The following is a 16,358-nucleotide window of genomic DNA, read 5'->3' on the forward strand; positions in this document are numbered from 1 at the left end:
AATTTCGCGATTTAACCCGTTTGTATGAACACAAAGTTACATGTAACATATATCCTTTGTTGTATAATACACACGTTATACTATAGTTATATTTGTTGAGTAGAAAATTATACTAACAGGTACATTACGCGTAACTTGGTGTTTGCTGGATTAAACACACATCTTTACTTCAATCTGTATACGGCTTTAACGTGCACCAGTAGGCACTAAGTGTGTCCAATCTTCGGTATATATGTAAGTAGAATATGCGATAAAATACTTATCTCATGCTGAGAACTTCTTTATATTGAAACCGTGACACGAGTGTACGCTTTATCGCCAACATATTTAATACGTCGGCAAAATGCTCCTGTATCTTGTCTCGATAAGTAAAACCGCAAGCAAGTCAGCACTTCCGTATAGCCAAGGGCAACGTATCAATTTTATGATAAGACCTATCGGGAAGCGTCTATGTATATGTGTGTGTGTGTAGCATAATGTATATAGAACGTTCCGCTTCAAGCTTTGAGATCGAACATTCTTGTTAAAGGAAGAGATACAGACCGATATAGAGGAAAATACTTTGACTTCAAGGATATTACATAATCAAATCAATGTTTCTTTTTTTAATAAATGCTTTTAATATTTAATATATTTTTCTTCTTCTAACAAGGAAAGTTTCAGTGAACAGTTGTGAAACTTTCCTTGTAAGAATACTGCAGGATGATATTGTAGAAGATGGCACGTGTGCGTACTTAAGAAAATAAACATTTCAGAGAACGATAGATTTTATATGATAAATCATTTTATTTTAATAATTTGTGTGCCTGTGTTTGTACAGTATAATAATAATAATAGTAATAATAGTAGAGAAGTAGTAGTAGTAGCAATAGTAACAATAGAAGTAGTAGTAGTTTAATAATAGATAATAGTAGAATAGCAGTAGCAGCCATACAAGTGACAATAGTAGAATGATTTTTACTACAGAAGTAGCATCCGTCGTCCGTCTCGTCCACTTTGACGTTTGAATCTCGAAGAGGAGCCCGACGGTTGCCGGAAGTAGATGGAAAACGTCGACGTTGTAGGCATTTCTACCAACTTGGCCACTGACTACGCTTCGATCTTTGTTCGAAAAGTGTTAACGAGACTGTGCAACGATCATTTCTTGAAATTTTTGAGATACGCTGTTCCTTAACATCCGTAAAGGTGCACCGAAGCAGCCAGAAGATTTATTCCTCCTCTTCCTCCTCCTCCTCTTCTTCCTCCTCTTCCTCCTCCTCTTCTTCCTCCTCTTCAACCTCCTCCTCCTCTTCCTCTTCTTCCTTCACCTCCTCCTCCTCTTCTTCATCGAATTGCGGCTCGAGATCATCGTCGACGATGGCCTTCACGTCTTCCTCGCCCTCCGGTGATTCGGGATCACCAGTCTTCTTGCCTGGTCTCTCACCGAACCACTTAGGTAACTTCGCTATTATTCATGCAAAGTGACAGATTAATTTTACACAATTCGGAGAAGAACGCTAAATGTATACTGGATTACAATTCCATGAGGCTAAATAATGACAAGTGCGGAAGAACTTTCAACGAATATTCGATATATTAAAGTAAAAACGTTTTATCGTTTCGGAATAAATTTCTACTAATTTTTTAATTATAATGTCAAGTCGATCATCATTATACTATAGTATGTATGAGAGGAAAATAAAAGTTTTCCTGAATTTTTCCCTATAATTATGTTTGTTACGTGTATTTCGATGTTTCGAGGAACACCGAAAACTCTTTTAAAGCTCTTAGTTCCGGTGCCGGCTCGAAGCTTCGAAAACGGATTTCATACGTACTCTTCTGACGACCCATGAATTGCTCCTTTTGTTGGGTCCACATCTTCTCGATGATCTCCTTCTGCTGGTCGGTCAGACCCTGAAACATCAACGGACAAAATGGCATGCTAGGGGTTACTTTCACACATCAGGATCGCCTGGGAAAACCCTCTCTCTCCGTACTGTTGCTTTCTCTGGGTTGTACGAATCTTCCCGTGGCGAAGTTAGGGCTGACAATTACGATCGACAGAATTAACGTCACAAAGGTCATCTATTTTCACGATCGTATTCCAGTCTGGATTACGATCTTCGACGCTCGTTTCTGACATTCGAAGAATGGATTCTCGGATTTCGCGCGCAAAATGAGGATAAATCAAACACCCATCCTTAACTGTCCAGGGGAAAAGAATATCGAGGAAGTTGTGATTTCAGAACGTGAAGTGACATGTAACAAATTTGCAGACGCCGACACAGTTATTAAGAGCGAGATTATTTTCGTGATTGGTGACTGCTGTCGCATCTTTCTTGGGCAGTGCACGTGAAGAAAATCGTCATCGGTGTGTGAGCCACAAATACGGTTTACCGTGCTTTTATGTACACCATCGAGACAACACGAACACAGCAATAACTTGGCTGGCAGCCATTTCGACCATTTAGTCAACGAGAACAAGGAACAAGTACATAAATTAGAAACACGGTCATCCGTGAGATTTTGGAGATTACAATCAACAAGACAAGCAAGGGGAGGTGGACACAGTGACAGAGAGATCACGGTTGGACTCACTTTTGGTGCGCTTCATAAATTGTTCTGTTCTCTGTTTCCACGTTTTCTCGTTGGTCTCCGCTAAGAGCGTGTCATAGCCCTGTGATTCAATTGACAATATGCTCACTAATCGCTAGCTTTATACATATATATATATATATATATATAGTTTATTCCTACAATGTCTTATAATTTATTTATTAATTACGTAACGGAAACGAATTCCTACTTTTATGTGTATGTGTATATATAGTATCTTCATATCTGTGGTAGAGCACGTGTCTGAATGTAAAAAATTCACGTGAACGTGTCACAAAGTGAGACGATTCTAGGTTTGACCTCGTATTTTGAGAGTAGGGACCATTGAATAAATTTTCATGTGTTGAATAAGTTCTAAAGTATACTTACACCCTCAAAAAGTTTCTTCTTGTCGTCGTAAGACCTGGTATCGACGCGACGTTCGTACTTCGAGGCGACTTGGATTTTTGGCTGTGAATAAGCGATTCGATTAATGGTGATTTTTCCTACCACTTTCATTTTATGATATGATAGACATTACGTACGGGATATTTGCCAGTTAAAGCTTCGGGATCGAGACCCTTTTTCAAAGCTTTGTGCCTCAGTTGTTGCTTCTGACGTTCCTTCAATTCTTTAAGCTACGATAAAAGGGTAACATCGATTTATCAATACGGCTAGAAAACAACTTGGACTATAATTAAACTCGTGTCTGAGCAACTTATTTCCCAAGCAGAAACAATCAATGTATATTTTTCTTTTTCTTTCTTTATATTTTTATGAGGCTCAATGGTATACAATTATTATGCGCGCTTATAAATCTATCCTTATGCAATCGTTTACTTGTTAAATTTTTTATATAATGACAATTTAAATTTTATTAAGAATGCGATAAATTTATATTGTTCAAATAAGATGAAATGATTCAGTACTTTTAGAATTGTAGAAACTCACATCGTAATCCTGACGCTTTTGTCGCTCCTCCAAATCGTACTTTTCGGTTTCAAGTTTAACTATGGCCTCCCACAATTCGGTAGCCTTAACACGGAGCTTGTCAATCGACAGACCTTCGATTTCCAACGGCTTGATGCGAATGCTAAGGGAAATTTTCTTCTCCTCCTCAAGCTGTTCTTTCGTCTTATTACGTTCAAGTTGCGCCGATGTAAGATTACCCTAAATTCGCATGAGAGAATCCTAGTTATAGAATACCCAATTGCTGCTGACAATAAAAAGAACACTCACCGAAAGATCTTTCTTGGTGATGGTAAAGTTTGGACCCTTTGCTTTGCTTTGGTCTTTCATCGCTTGCATCATAGCCTGTCGCTTCTTTTCCGATTCTTCCAAGCGCCTAAAATATAGCAAATAAATGTAGAAAATAAAAACAACGCGCAAACATGTATATATATAAAAAAATTAAATAAATTTACAAGTTTAATCAATTGGTTTTGAAACAACTTATGTACGAATATAATCAATAATTCCTTCGATTTTAAATAATCTACATTTTGATAAAGATGGAGAAAGACCAAATTAGAATCATAATTGACGTGTATAAAATATTTACGTTGTAAGTAACGGTTATACAACAGAAAAGTCAAATTACTTACGTCGTTAGCGATCGCAAAGATGTTACATAGAATAAATTCACTAATGATGGCAAAGAATATCATACAGCATTTTTGTGTTCGTTAGTGATATAAATAATTTGACATTCCTGCGATTGTTACATTACTGCGACATTAATGTCTACTAGACATCAACAATCAATTAATTCTTTCTTTTTATCAACATTTTGTATCAAAGAAATTTTTTTTATTTACTCTATTTAATTAATTTCTTGTTTTAGTATAAAACTGAAGATTCAACTGTTTAGAAAGGAATCGATATTCTTGCAACAAAATTTGTTATGCATAAAATGATATACTCATCGTTTAAAAATCTTACAGTCATTACGAGAGACATTAGCTGGTAGTTATTTAAGTTCATTAGTCGGTTCTTATTTAAGACCGTCTTAAATGAAGTTTCTTAGGATGTCGTAAGCCGCTCACAAAGTATTAGCATCTTAATAGATATTACGTAGACATTACTTAAGACATTACTTAAACATTATTTAAGGCATTACTCTTTTCAGACGATTTTCAAATAAAAATAGACTACGACCATTATATATAGCGACCATTATGACTCGTATTCATAACGCATTTATAACTATGTTAACGCGCATGTAGTTCACGTTACATACACTACAAAATTTCAGAAATAAAAGCGGGCATTTATCGATGAAATCGTGTTTTGAATACGGGCCAATAATTGTATAAACACCTACCTCCTCTTCTCTTCGATGTCACGTTGTTTTTTCTCCTCTGAAAAAAAATTTAAAAAATTGTATTAAATTCCCGTTTAGAGAAGAAAATAGAGATAGACGTAAATGCATTTACCGATTTCACGTTGACGGCGTTCCTCCTCCTCCTTCTTCTTTTGAGCCAATCTCTTCTCCTCGTCCGCACGGGTGACCTTGCGCTTGGCTTGCTTCTCCTAAAACAGTATATTTTTCAAAATCAAATAAAATATTAAACAGGAGGATATCAAGTATAAATAAGGACAGATCGTACCTTTAATTTCTTCAACTCCTCTTCCTCCTTGGCTCTCTGCTTTCGCCATTCCGCTATGTATTCTTTGAGCTGTTCGTCGAGGTCGCTTCTTTTCTGTTCTTGCCTCTGAATTTTTAATAATAGATTAGCCGTAATGCGTATTTAATTGTGTTTCCATTAACGATCGTGCCAATACTCAATATATCTCCAATGCGATTGATAGACAGAACTAAGCGAGACGTGACTCATTAAATTAATGTTAAATCAATAAAATAATTTCGCCATCAATTCAACGTTGATTCGATATCTAATTTCCGGTCATTTCTTGTTGGAATAATAGTTTTCACCAATATACATTTCGCTTTTCCGCAAAAGCGATCCTTTTACTACGAAAGTGCTACAAGCGCGGAGAGTTTTGGGCATTCGCACGTATGTACGATCGTTATTTACGTGGACCAGCACTCACCTTCATAAACTCAGGATTCTCGCCAGATTCCCTGAAGGAGGCCGGAGTGAAAACAAAAGTAACTCTCTTTAAATCACGACGGTTGAGCCCGCTCTCTGGAAGATCTCGCGAGATCCCCCAGAACTCCATACGCGATTCTCACGTCCATATCTTCACTACTTTATTACAACTCCATCCATTCTCTCCCGTAGTGCATATTATTCAATGCCGCTCGTCGCACGTATACACACACAGACAACACATGGGCGGAACAGACAGACAGATATATGCACGGATAAACAGAAGTCAGAGAAAAATAGAGCGGGACAGAGGGGGGGGGGGAAGGGAGCAGAGGCGACTTGTGAAAGAAAGAAAATAAAAGAGAAGAGGAAAGAAAAAGAAAGAGGCAAATAGTAAGGCGATAATGTGCAAGCATATAGAATTATAGAAAGAAGAAATCAAAGTGCGCACCGCAGCGAATCATGGGAGAAGGCATTAATGAGAGTAGCGAGGATATTCCATCATAGGTAGAACACAGAGTCATAATGAAGTCATAATGATATCATCAGGACGACATCATGACGTTATTTGATACTTAAAAATGAACTTGTAAGAGACAAATAAGATCATGATGGTGTATTTATGATTATTATTATGATTTCTGGGCTCTACTTGAGATGACTGTCTTGGTTGAGTTATTCAGTCGTAAGGATTATGGATTCGTAAATGACTAAAAGAGCTGTCGGAGATAATAATAGCGCATCGAGATAATACGCTTCAGGAGACGACAATATTGAGCATCGCAGGCTCAAAATTGTTTTTAAACGGATTTAACATAAATTCGTTTGACTTTTCAAACCGAACTGGAGATCAATCTGTAGGAATTCATGGAGATGTTTGTGTCCTGAAAGACACTCGAAGAAAAGGGGAGGATGCCGCAATCGTTATTAGATTTCGGCTTTCCTTCCTCTATTTTAAAAGGTTACATTAAAATTTTTCATACGTCTTTCTTTTTTATAATTTACATCGTAAAAGATGTCGTCGGGATGTAAGAATTGTTTATTCATGGGATCTGCGGGCGGGGGTATTGCAATTATTGTTTGCTTGCGAGTCGATGAATTATGGCGCAAAAGTCAATATAAATTAATATGGGGGATCGGATAAAATAACGAGCCTTGAGATAGAAGGACGTGTGACACATCGCTTTGACGTAACTCGAACAAGACGTGATTATGTACAACTCGTTAATTCATTATTAATCAGAGAGACAAAACGTAAAACACGCGGGGGTGCGAAAGAGATATAAAGATTATAAAGTACGAGGACAACATAAGGGAGAGAGGAACCTCCAACACTGACAACGAGCGATTAGACGTCACCGACAGGATTGAAATCCAGAGTGTCGTACTTACGTTATAAGTTACAGTTTGACTTAAAATTGTAAGATATAGGTAACATGATTTTCTTTCAAGACACTTGGCATTTTTGAGATTCGCGAGACAAAAATTAAAACGAACGAAAATAAAACTACGATCAGATTTTAATTTATGCAATTTTAGTTTCACACGATGATAAATGATAATGTTCAAACTGCAAATACACTTCTGGCTATACATGGTTCGTTATACAATTTGATTTGGCAAATTCGCGAGTTCAAAGATTGTGCATAAATACGTAACACTGCAGATGCTGCATTATGTATCGAACGGCCGGCCGTTAATAAGATCACGTCAGCGCCGGGGCGTGGTACATTTCGAGCAGACGTCGATCTCAGAATAAACTGTGTTACGTTATTGTGCATATATTTGTGAGACGCCTGGCGGGCTCCCAAACGGAGCTCAAGTGTCGTCGCGCGTTAACGTTATGCAATCGCGATGGAATATTCACGAACGCCATGTACATACATACCACCTTCGATAAATATATCCTATTATTATTCACAGTCGCACTACACAGGCCAACGATCGCGTTATCCGTTCCGTATCTGTAAACAAAATCTTCCCCAGCGATATAGATAGAAATTGGCAAATCTACAACAATCCACAACGCGTCGCAACACGATTGTAATGTTAAACGTCGAAGCCGGTCTTCTGCGATTTCATTCCTGCCGCGACGAAAAATCTGAGGGTTCTTGATGCCGGTTTCACCGACGTCAGTTTCAATCGTCAATTTTATTATTCATACTCTCGGTTTCTAAAGAAAGAAAAGCAAAGATTCAAATCGTGATTTATTGAATCATATGATTTAAGATAAATCAGGTGGAAAATCGCTAAATTGCGATTTATAAGTTCTCAAAGGAACGTGTTTACACGTGTTCCTCTTCCAAAGAACACACCAAATCAAGAGAAAGTCGAAATGATTTTCTTTTGATCCCATGAAAGTCAAAATAATAAATTTTGTTACAAAATTTAACTATTTATTGACGTTAAGTTTCAAAATAAAGTCATTTTAATTTTTTGTTGGCTTTTATATGTTTCTTGGGTTGAGACGGAACTTATAAATATCTTTTACCGATCTTCCACCCGATTTATCACGAAACTATGTCAGTAAAAAAACAATTCTTTTTGCTTTCAGAAAATTGAAGAAAAAGATACTGTCTCTCTAAAGAGACTAAGATTAAATGTTTAAGCGTTTTTATCGAATTTAATCGACGTCGGAAAAACCAATTCGGACGGAGGAGGGGGATGTGAGAGAGCGGCCGAAGAACAGGGAAGATATATTATTGACGTGTAAACACCTCGATATATTCAACTTACTTTTGGGACGCCCTACCCCTATAAAAAAAAGAAAGTACAGATTCATTAATAAGGTCGTGTGATTGGTCGTCGCTTACGTAGGACTGCACAAAGCTGCACGTAAATTATAAAAATCGGTATCGCTCATCTCCAACTTGCGCTTTCCTTTCTTTTCATTTCTTTTTTTTTCCGTGCAAACTAAATCCGAACCGACCGCTCGATCACGCGGACCATGATTGCACGTTTATTGCAGAGATCACTGGTCGTTCCGACACTTATATTGCGAGCGAGTGATCGGTATGCATCGCTTGCTTTCAATTATTAAGCGGCTCGTCGTTACTTTCTCTTCAACGGGGATCTCGTAGCGCTTTTGCAAAAAAAGAAAAAGAAACGTTTCGTTGCCCATTTGCCATAATGCGGGTAACAGAGGCTGATATTAAGGCGACAGATATTGTTGACAGACACGACGAGGACAAAGATGAGGCGTGGAATAAAGTGCGGGGTGTGAAATGTGTATACTTTTGTAACACACTGCATCTCGGTAATCTTGTCAAAATGCTGAAAGGTCTCGACGTCCTGTACGTCATACGTGAGATACGTGTACGTGTAATGTGCGTGTACATCTGTGTACATAAAAAAGCGCGATAGCATTGCTGTTTATTTATTTTTTTTTATTTGTTTAATCCATCGACGCAGAACAGCGACACAAGACAGACGTTGAGAAGACAGCGAATACACCGGCGTATTGTACTTTATTAAAAGTTGAAATAAGGCCTGTTCTTTTTGATTGAACTTTTGCACCAATTCATCTTTTTTCCTCTTCTTTCCTCCTCGGAGAGAAAAGGAAGAAAGATGAACTAGTGCAAAAGTTCAACCAAAAAGAACAGGCCTATTGAAACAGAGAGGTTCAGGAGGTGGATGTATCAGCGTTGATTCTTTTTGAGACAATGTTACACAAAAAAGAAGAACGTCACACTAAAAAGTGTCTTTCATGTATTGGCGCAAACAAAATAAATAACGATAGAAGCGTTTTGCAGCGATCGCTCAATCACGTTCTTCTTTCATGTGTAACAATTTGACGAGAGAAACAGAATAAAGAAAGAGAGAGACAGGGAAATAGAAATACGGAGGGAAAAGATAGACAAATAGATAGATAGATAGATAGATAGAGAGAGAGAGAGAGAGAGAGAGCCAGCAAATGTATCGCTACAAAAATAATTCTATGCAAAAGTAAACGACTGCGGCGGCACAACGCGTGTGAGATGAAAACAAAGTAAAGAGAGAGTATAAAACAGAGAATGGACGAACAATTAAAGACTACACCGAGACAACAAGACAAAACAGCGATTAGACAGCGGGGAAGAAAAAAAAAGAAACGACACTGACGACAGCGTGTGAATATACACCATTTATTGGCCGTAAAAAAAAAAGAGAGATAAAGAGAGACGTTCATATTTGTCTTGTGCAAAACTTACTCGGTCTTCTTCTCCGGCTCCCTTGGATTTTGACATTTTTTGTATCGTACCGCGCGGGTCGATTAGCCGATCGGTCGATGACGAGTGACGATTGGTATTGATTGGTTGATTGGTTGGTTGGTTGGTTGGTTGGTTGGTTGGTTGATTGGTTTTGTGTGTTGTATGTGGAGATACACACAGACAGAGAGAGAGACAGGGAGTGAATAAACAAAAAAAAGAAAGAAGAAGACGGAGCTCATAAATCACAATCGGAAAGAGAAATCTGGCGTGCTGCGCGGCGCAAACGAGGCTTCGGAAAACGATTATTCTTCATCTACGTTCCTCTCACTATCGATTCATCGTGCGTTACGTTGCGCGTTCGTTAGCTTTAATCTAACTTGACGTTCTAATTTTACGAAAGAGGAGCATCGACAGACGATATAACGACGTTGCCAGGAAACAGAGAGGAAGAGAAAGAGCAGCTCCGGTCTTGTTTTTCGGATTTCTGTAAATCTTGCTTGATAAATCGTTGAATTCCACATAAACGTGAAACGCCACAAGTACGCGTTCCTACACACAGAAAAATACATACTATACGCAGATAATAATTGCTTGTTTCAAATAATTTACACGTTCATATATCCGCAAATCTTATAAATTCATTACTAGATTAAATCCATTCAAAATATATTCTAGTAAGTTTAATACTTCAATCAAGATTATTAAATTAAAATAAATTTGATTTGCTTATTATATAGTCTTCGATCTTATATAAAGTTTTTTCAATCAACTTTAGAATATTCTAAAAAAAATAAATTCTTGTTTTGATACATAAATAATGAGTTTTTCTAAAATTTATAATAAGTATAGTTTAATATTATTTTCAAGAAAATGTTTTTCTGTTAAAGATAACCGTTACTAAAAGAAAGAAAGTAAATTGAAATCACTTTTTTTAGCGATAGAGTGATATTTTTCTGTGTGTATTTCGTAAAAGAAAGAGAGAAAAAATAAATCAGATCTATCTACGCTAATTTAATTGGACTCTTAATTGAAAACAAACTATCAAAAACGCTTTTCAACGCGAGATCGAAACGGACATTTTCGCCGCGATCGCGTCTTCGCAGTAGCTACAGCGTTTGTTACAAGCCTCTGAAACTTACTTCCTGAAATGAGAAAACGAGATAAATCGTACGTTAGAAAAATAAGGAAACATTTAATTGGGAAAACATGTAACGAAAATGAACACTTACACTTCCTCGACTTCCTCCTCGCTGCTGTAAAAGACAAAATGGAAAAAAGTCTAGTTTAGTCAGGGTGGAAAATAATGTGGGCTATCGGGGCGTTTGAATGTGTAATAAATAAGGGAGAGCAGGAAGATTCACGAGGGCATCGCTTTTAAAAGTTAGGGGCTCAGGCTTTTTTCAGGGTTGCTTAAAACTCTTGCTTTTTTTCTCTCTCTCGTGCAGATTAATTACCGTCAGTATTAAGTATAATATATTATGCGAACTTTACTTCGTAAAACATAAATTTGACAATAAATTTGAATATACATTCCTTTGAAAAGTAAGTAAACATCTAATTACAGTAATTAAATAAGTATTTACTAAAAAAAATAATAGTTCAATCAAATTAATGATTTTTGTATCAAATAAATATATTCATTGGTAATAAATATTTATATTACTTAGAACTATTCAAACAAATATTTACTAAAATTTAATATTTTTTTTAGTGTGGATGCGATAAAAGTTTACCGAATTTTATTTTGTCTCTCCTTTATTGCGATCTGAAAGTGAATTTTCTTAAAATGTTCCATAATAACAACTAATCAAATTACATATTATATATTATAATTTAACGAGAAAATATGTATATAGTTACACTGTTCTAGAAAGTTTGAAGCGGTAAGAGAAAAAGCATGTAAAAAATAATAATTATGCAAGCACGTCATCGAGTGACGATTAAAAGTCGGCTGAAGTTTCCGAGTTTCGCTTTGAGTGCTTTTTAAGGGGTTCGTGCGTAGGTGCGATTGGGACGTGACGCACGCAGGGACGGACATCGAGACGGCAAAATTAGACGAACATGTGAAACATTAAACACGACGAGGTCACAGATCATGGGCGCTGTTCAACCTTACGTGGACGAACTTTAAACCTTGTTCGGACTTTTGGTTCGTACGAAACATGATCAACGATCAGCGAACGTACCACGATCTTGTCTACCGCTTCGATTTCGGCAAAGATCCGATTTCTCATGTCTGGAAATTACTGGCATGTATCTCGATAGTTCTCTCTCACATTATTCCGATCTATTCATCATCTCGGAGAACGGCGATATCACGTATTTACCCATACATCATGAAATATTTATGTGAATCACTTTTTAAAATATTTTAATAAAATATTTCAAAAATATATATATATTATTATATATTTTGTAAAAATTTGTAAAACGTATTAAAATATTGCATTAAAATACTTTACAAAAATATTTTAGAATTGTACAAATACTGTAAAATCAAAAATATTCCAAAAACTCTGATTTCCTGAACATGTTTATATTTCAGAAATACTTCATGAAAAATTTCTGAAATATTTCAAATTTTGCAATGAAATATTTCATGCTGGGTATTTTGAAGATTGTTTATCTTGAAAATTATGCAAATCTATTTTCTGCAAAAATAAAAAAAAAAGAATAGGCGGAATCTTTTAATAGCAAGCGCGTGAATTTTTTACGCCCTCGTAGGAATTCGTAATAATAATATTCTAAAATTGGAATTGCATCAGTTTCAAAATAAACTATTGAGAACTGCAAACGCGAACAATGCATGGATGATAATTTATATCAATCGATGTTGGGTCAAGAGTAATGATCGATGGGCTACTTACGAGTATTGTTCCTCGTCGTCAGACATGTTGGCGGCTGTTTAAAGCGCTGCAACATAAAAACGAGACGTTGATTTACAAAGTCAATGGCAAAAGAGAGAGAGAGACAGAGACAGAGAGAGAGAGAGAGAGAGAGAGATTTGTAAATCGTAGAGCGACTAAAAAAACGATATATATTTTCACATTAAGAATCGCTAATTAAATCACACTGGTCGATGGAAGTTGCGGCACATTACGCGATCCTCGCGAGGAAAGAAAATTGTGTCATTCAGATTATAGATGCTTTCCACATGATGACACAAGTCGACACAAGTATTCTTCTTGGCATTCAATGTAACAAAGATAGAACGACACTTATGTTGACTTATGTTACCAAATTGAAAGCACCCTTATCGCGTAACACTTATAACAATCCTTGAGTAAAATCGTTGTAAAGTGAAATCTGGGTGACGTTTAACACGGCTGTCACAATTCTTGTAACTCAACTATGTGTGTAACTTGGTAACCATCTTCTCGACGATAAGCACGTAACGATCAATTCCGCGCGAACGATCTGAATTAGATCACTTGCTAACATTGCGATAAATTCAAAAAATAATGGAGAATCGAGGGATAGAAAATTGGAAACCTCACCGGTTACAGATTACGTGGAAGAAGAAGAAGAAGAAGAAGAAGTCGGATGGGCCAGACGAGAGAGGAAGCGACAAGGATGGCAGGGGACACCCGGAGAAAGAGGCACGAGGGGCGCGTACGGGCGCGGATTTACAAAAATGCTTACGCTTGGCCGAACCTTGCGTGGAAAAGGGGTACCCGGAGGAAAGCCGAAGCTGAATGGGCCGGACGGCGCGCACCGACGTTCCCGAAGTAATCCGATACTTCGAGGCGAGAAAGAGAAAATGCCAGTTTGCTAACCCTGGCCGCAAGCTCCGGCGTCGCGCTCAAGCTCTATAAGGAGCCGTCCCCTTCTCTGCCATGTCGCTCTAATTTTAGTGATACAACACGCTCGTTCCCTCGTTCCGCTCGCCTTTCCTCTTCGTTTCTCCTTGCCGTTTCTCCTGCCGTTCTTTGGACGTGGACGGAGAACGTCGAAATCGCGAGGTTCGTAACACTAGACAACCTACGTCTATATGGAACTGTCGGGAAGCGAAACGTGGGTTGCTTTCCAGCAAGAGACACAGATGGACACGGCGAACTCTTATTGTTTGCCAACGTTAAACAAGGATGAAATGATTCGCTGTGTTACACTGTGTTCTTGCTGGAAAAAGCCCTGTGTTAAACTGTGATCAGACCAGAGATTGAAACTGAGATTGGATTGGAATTTAACCAATCAAAACAAAGTTTACTAAACTTGAGATTGGCTTTCTTCCTTCTGTTTGATTAAATTCCAACCCAAACTCAATCTCAATCTCAATCTCTATAGTCTGATCACGGCTTTATAGTGTGTCTTTTGCTGGAGAAAGCAACCTTCTTCGCAAAAACATTCGCGACATATTCGTCGGATTTTCGCATCATCGGAATATTTCCATTTCACTTCACAGACCTTCAAGGAACGTTTTGAAGACATCCAGAGGACGTTCTACGTTTTAAGCCGCAATTAGATTAAAGATTCAGATTGAGATTCGATTGGAATCTAACCAACCAAAGTAAAGTTCACTAAACTTAAGATTTCTTTCTTAAGCTTTCTTTCTAAATTCCAATCCAATTCCAAGCTTAATCTATAGTTTGATCACTGCTTTAAAAACGTTCCCAGGACATTTGTCGGGCGAAATATACTGTGGGGCGATTTGCATCCACGATTCTGCAATTTAATTTAACTCGCCATTGTTATTTGTCGCGATCTCAAATAGATTGAATTCAAAGTATGAAACAGTTTATCCTCAGCCGACGAGAAGTAACATCCGTCTTTTAATATCTCACACCAACGTCCGATATATCATAAATTTTGCGATTTTATGAGCTCTTTTTTTCGACAAGGGAGACCGATTTTAACTCGGAATTTCAATAATGCGAAATTCGTAATATAATAATAAAAATATTATAAAGAAAATAAGGCAAAAAAGATCTAAAGAAAATGAAGATATAAAGAAATAGAATTCGGGAAGGGGGGGGGTCTCTCGGATCGCACGATGAATCCGCAGATAAAGTTGCTGAGAATCATTAATTAACGTCGTAAAAGATACCAAGCAAAATAACAAAAGCACCACGCGATCTTACATTAATTAACTTTTTCCACGTAATCGTTCACTTGCACGTCCGCCGCAACGAAGGTCGAAAATTCCACTGACGCGTATTAATTCTTTCCACTGAACGAGTAGATAGAGTCGCGCTTCGTGTGGACACGGCTACGTATTCACGAGATTTCCACTGGCCGACCAATCTGCTGTTGAAGAATACCGTTTCACTTTTCATTTCAAAAGTTCCTAGCATTAAAAATGAAAGATCCTTTTATCGAGTAATTTCACGTGGTCTATTGATTCTCCTCTGAGTCCTCGAAACTTTAAACTGTTAAAACATTTGCCAAGTGGTTTCGCTGTGAGCAGTCGCGAATTCCTCGGCAATATAAACATTGCTGATGCGAAGGCGAATTTCCGCTAGAAAGATTTCACGAGTCAATTACTTCGTGTCGTACCACATTACGTCGTTTTCACATTCACAGCGATCACACCGCAGGAAGAACGCGTCATTCATCGCGAATGTTCCTTCAGAATGAAGATTAATAAGAGAAAGCGAGGGGGTGCGACAGAGATGGCGAAAAAAGAAAAAAAGGAAACGAAGGAGAAAGAAAAGAAAAAAAGAGAGAAAAAGTCGAGATTATCAAACATAAAATGAAAAATGTTGAACTTACACTCGGGGTGGTGTCAATGCGTGTGGACGAGTGCTTGCGCGCGCGCGTGTGTGTGCGTGCGCGAGCGTGTGTACGTGGAGACGTATATGCGTGCGTGTAGTAGATGGTTTTTCACGGGGGTGACACCCAGCTGGGTGAAACCGCGAGGGAGGAAAGAAAGAGAGGGTGAAACCAGGGTCCCGCACACTCCGCTGGAGGACGCGAGAGAAAGAGAGAGAGAGAGAGAGAAAGTGAGAGAGAGAGAGACACGCACACGCACAGGAGGAGCTTGTCCCGGTGGAATGTGGAGTCCGCGACAGCCTGAGCCGCTCTGAGGTCCGCGAAATCATCACGACCGGACATCAGCGGGACTCCGGGCGTCGTGCCCGCTCCGCTTTAGAGTCTCTCATTTCTTCTTTTGCCCTTCTCTCTCTCTCTCTCTCTCTCATTCCCTTTTTTCTATTAATAGAAACGGTGATCCGCGCGTACATACACGCGGACTACCGGGAGTGATACGATCCTGGTTGATACTATTTTCGTGCCTTTCGCCGGCGAGTCGCACGCCGCGCTTCCAACTCAGCTCCTGCGGCGACGACTTCGGTTCTCTTCCGCCGAACGGATTCGATGGACGATTGCTCCAAAGTAGGCCTGTTACGATGTCACGCCCCCACTTTCCGATGGTTGTTGACGATGATGAACCGGCTAGTCCGCGAGTTCCGCTAGATCCGCTAAAAATCTGCTCAATTATCGAGAGAACAGCTTTTAAAATGAATGTGATGATACATCGAAAATTAGCTCGAAGATTTATCTATCTTTCTCTTCGCTACGCATATGATTGCACAATGCAATTTAT

At 38.3% G+C, this 16,358-nt stretch overlaps 1 protein-coding gene across 8 annotated transcripts; it reads right to left on the reverse strand.

The window, feature by feature from the left end:
• Positions 1-1,106: 1,106 nt before the first annotated feature.
• TpnT (Troponin T, skeletal muscle) lies at positions 1,107-15,876 on the reverse strand. Of its 8 annotated transcripts, none has more exons than XM_018448381.1 (13): positions 15,780-15,876; positions 12,685-12,730; positions 8,364-8,381; positions 5,629-5,659; positions 5,184-5,288; positions 5,010-5,106; positions 4,898-4,934; positions 3,814-3,919; positions 3,526-3,744; positions 3,120-3,212; positions 2,965-3,045; positions 1,815-1,893; positions 1,107-1,444 (listed from the first exon to the last, which is right to left on the reverse strand). In XM_018448381.1, the coding sequence occupies exons 2-13, from the start codon at positions 12,708-12,710 to the stop codon at positions 1,209-1,211; spliced, it is 1,128 nt and encodes a 375-aa protein (XP_018303883.1). In that variant the 5' UTR covers positions 12,711-12,730; positions 15,780-15,876; the 3' UTR covers positions 1,107-1,208. The 8 variants fall into 8 exon arrangements, with proteins under 8 accessions (XP_018303883.1, XP_018303877.1, XP_018303880.1 ...); XM_018448375.1 differs by lacking the exon at positions 1,815-1,893 and adding an exon at positions 2,578-2,656; XM_018448378.1 differs by lacking the exon at positions 1,815-1,893 and adding an exon at positions 2,578-2,656 and having other exon boundaries at positions 15,786-15,874.
• Positions 15,877-16,358: the final 482 nt, after the last annotated feature.

The sequence above is a fragment of the Mycetomoellerius zeteki genome, unplaced genomic scaffold (assembly GCF_001594055.1).
Source record: "Mycetomoellerius zeteki isolate Tzet28-1 unplaced genomic scaffold, Tzet1.0 scaffold221, whole genome shotgun sequence".
NCBI lineage: Eukaryota > Metazoa > Arthropoda > Insecta > Hymenoptera > Formicidae > Mycetomoellerius > Mycetomoellerius zeteki.

Bases quoted from the DNA above. Each gene is read 5' to 3' on its own strand.
- TpnT (XM_018448374.1), bottom strand. From the start codon at position 5,757: ATGGAGTTCTGGGGGATCTCGCGAGATCTTCCAGAGAGCGGGCTCAAC. The intron at 5,289-5,628 runs GTGAGTGCTGGT...TTAAAAATTCAG, and splicing joins AGAATCCTGAGTTTATGAAG to AGGCAAGAACAGAAAAGAAG. The intron at 5,107-5,183 runs GTACGATCTGTC...ATACTGTTTTAG, and splicing joins AGGAGTTGAAGAAATTAAAG to GAGAAGCAAGCCAAGCGCAA.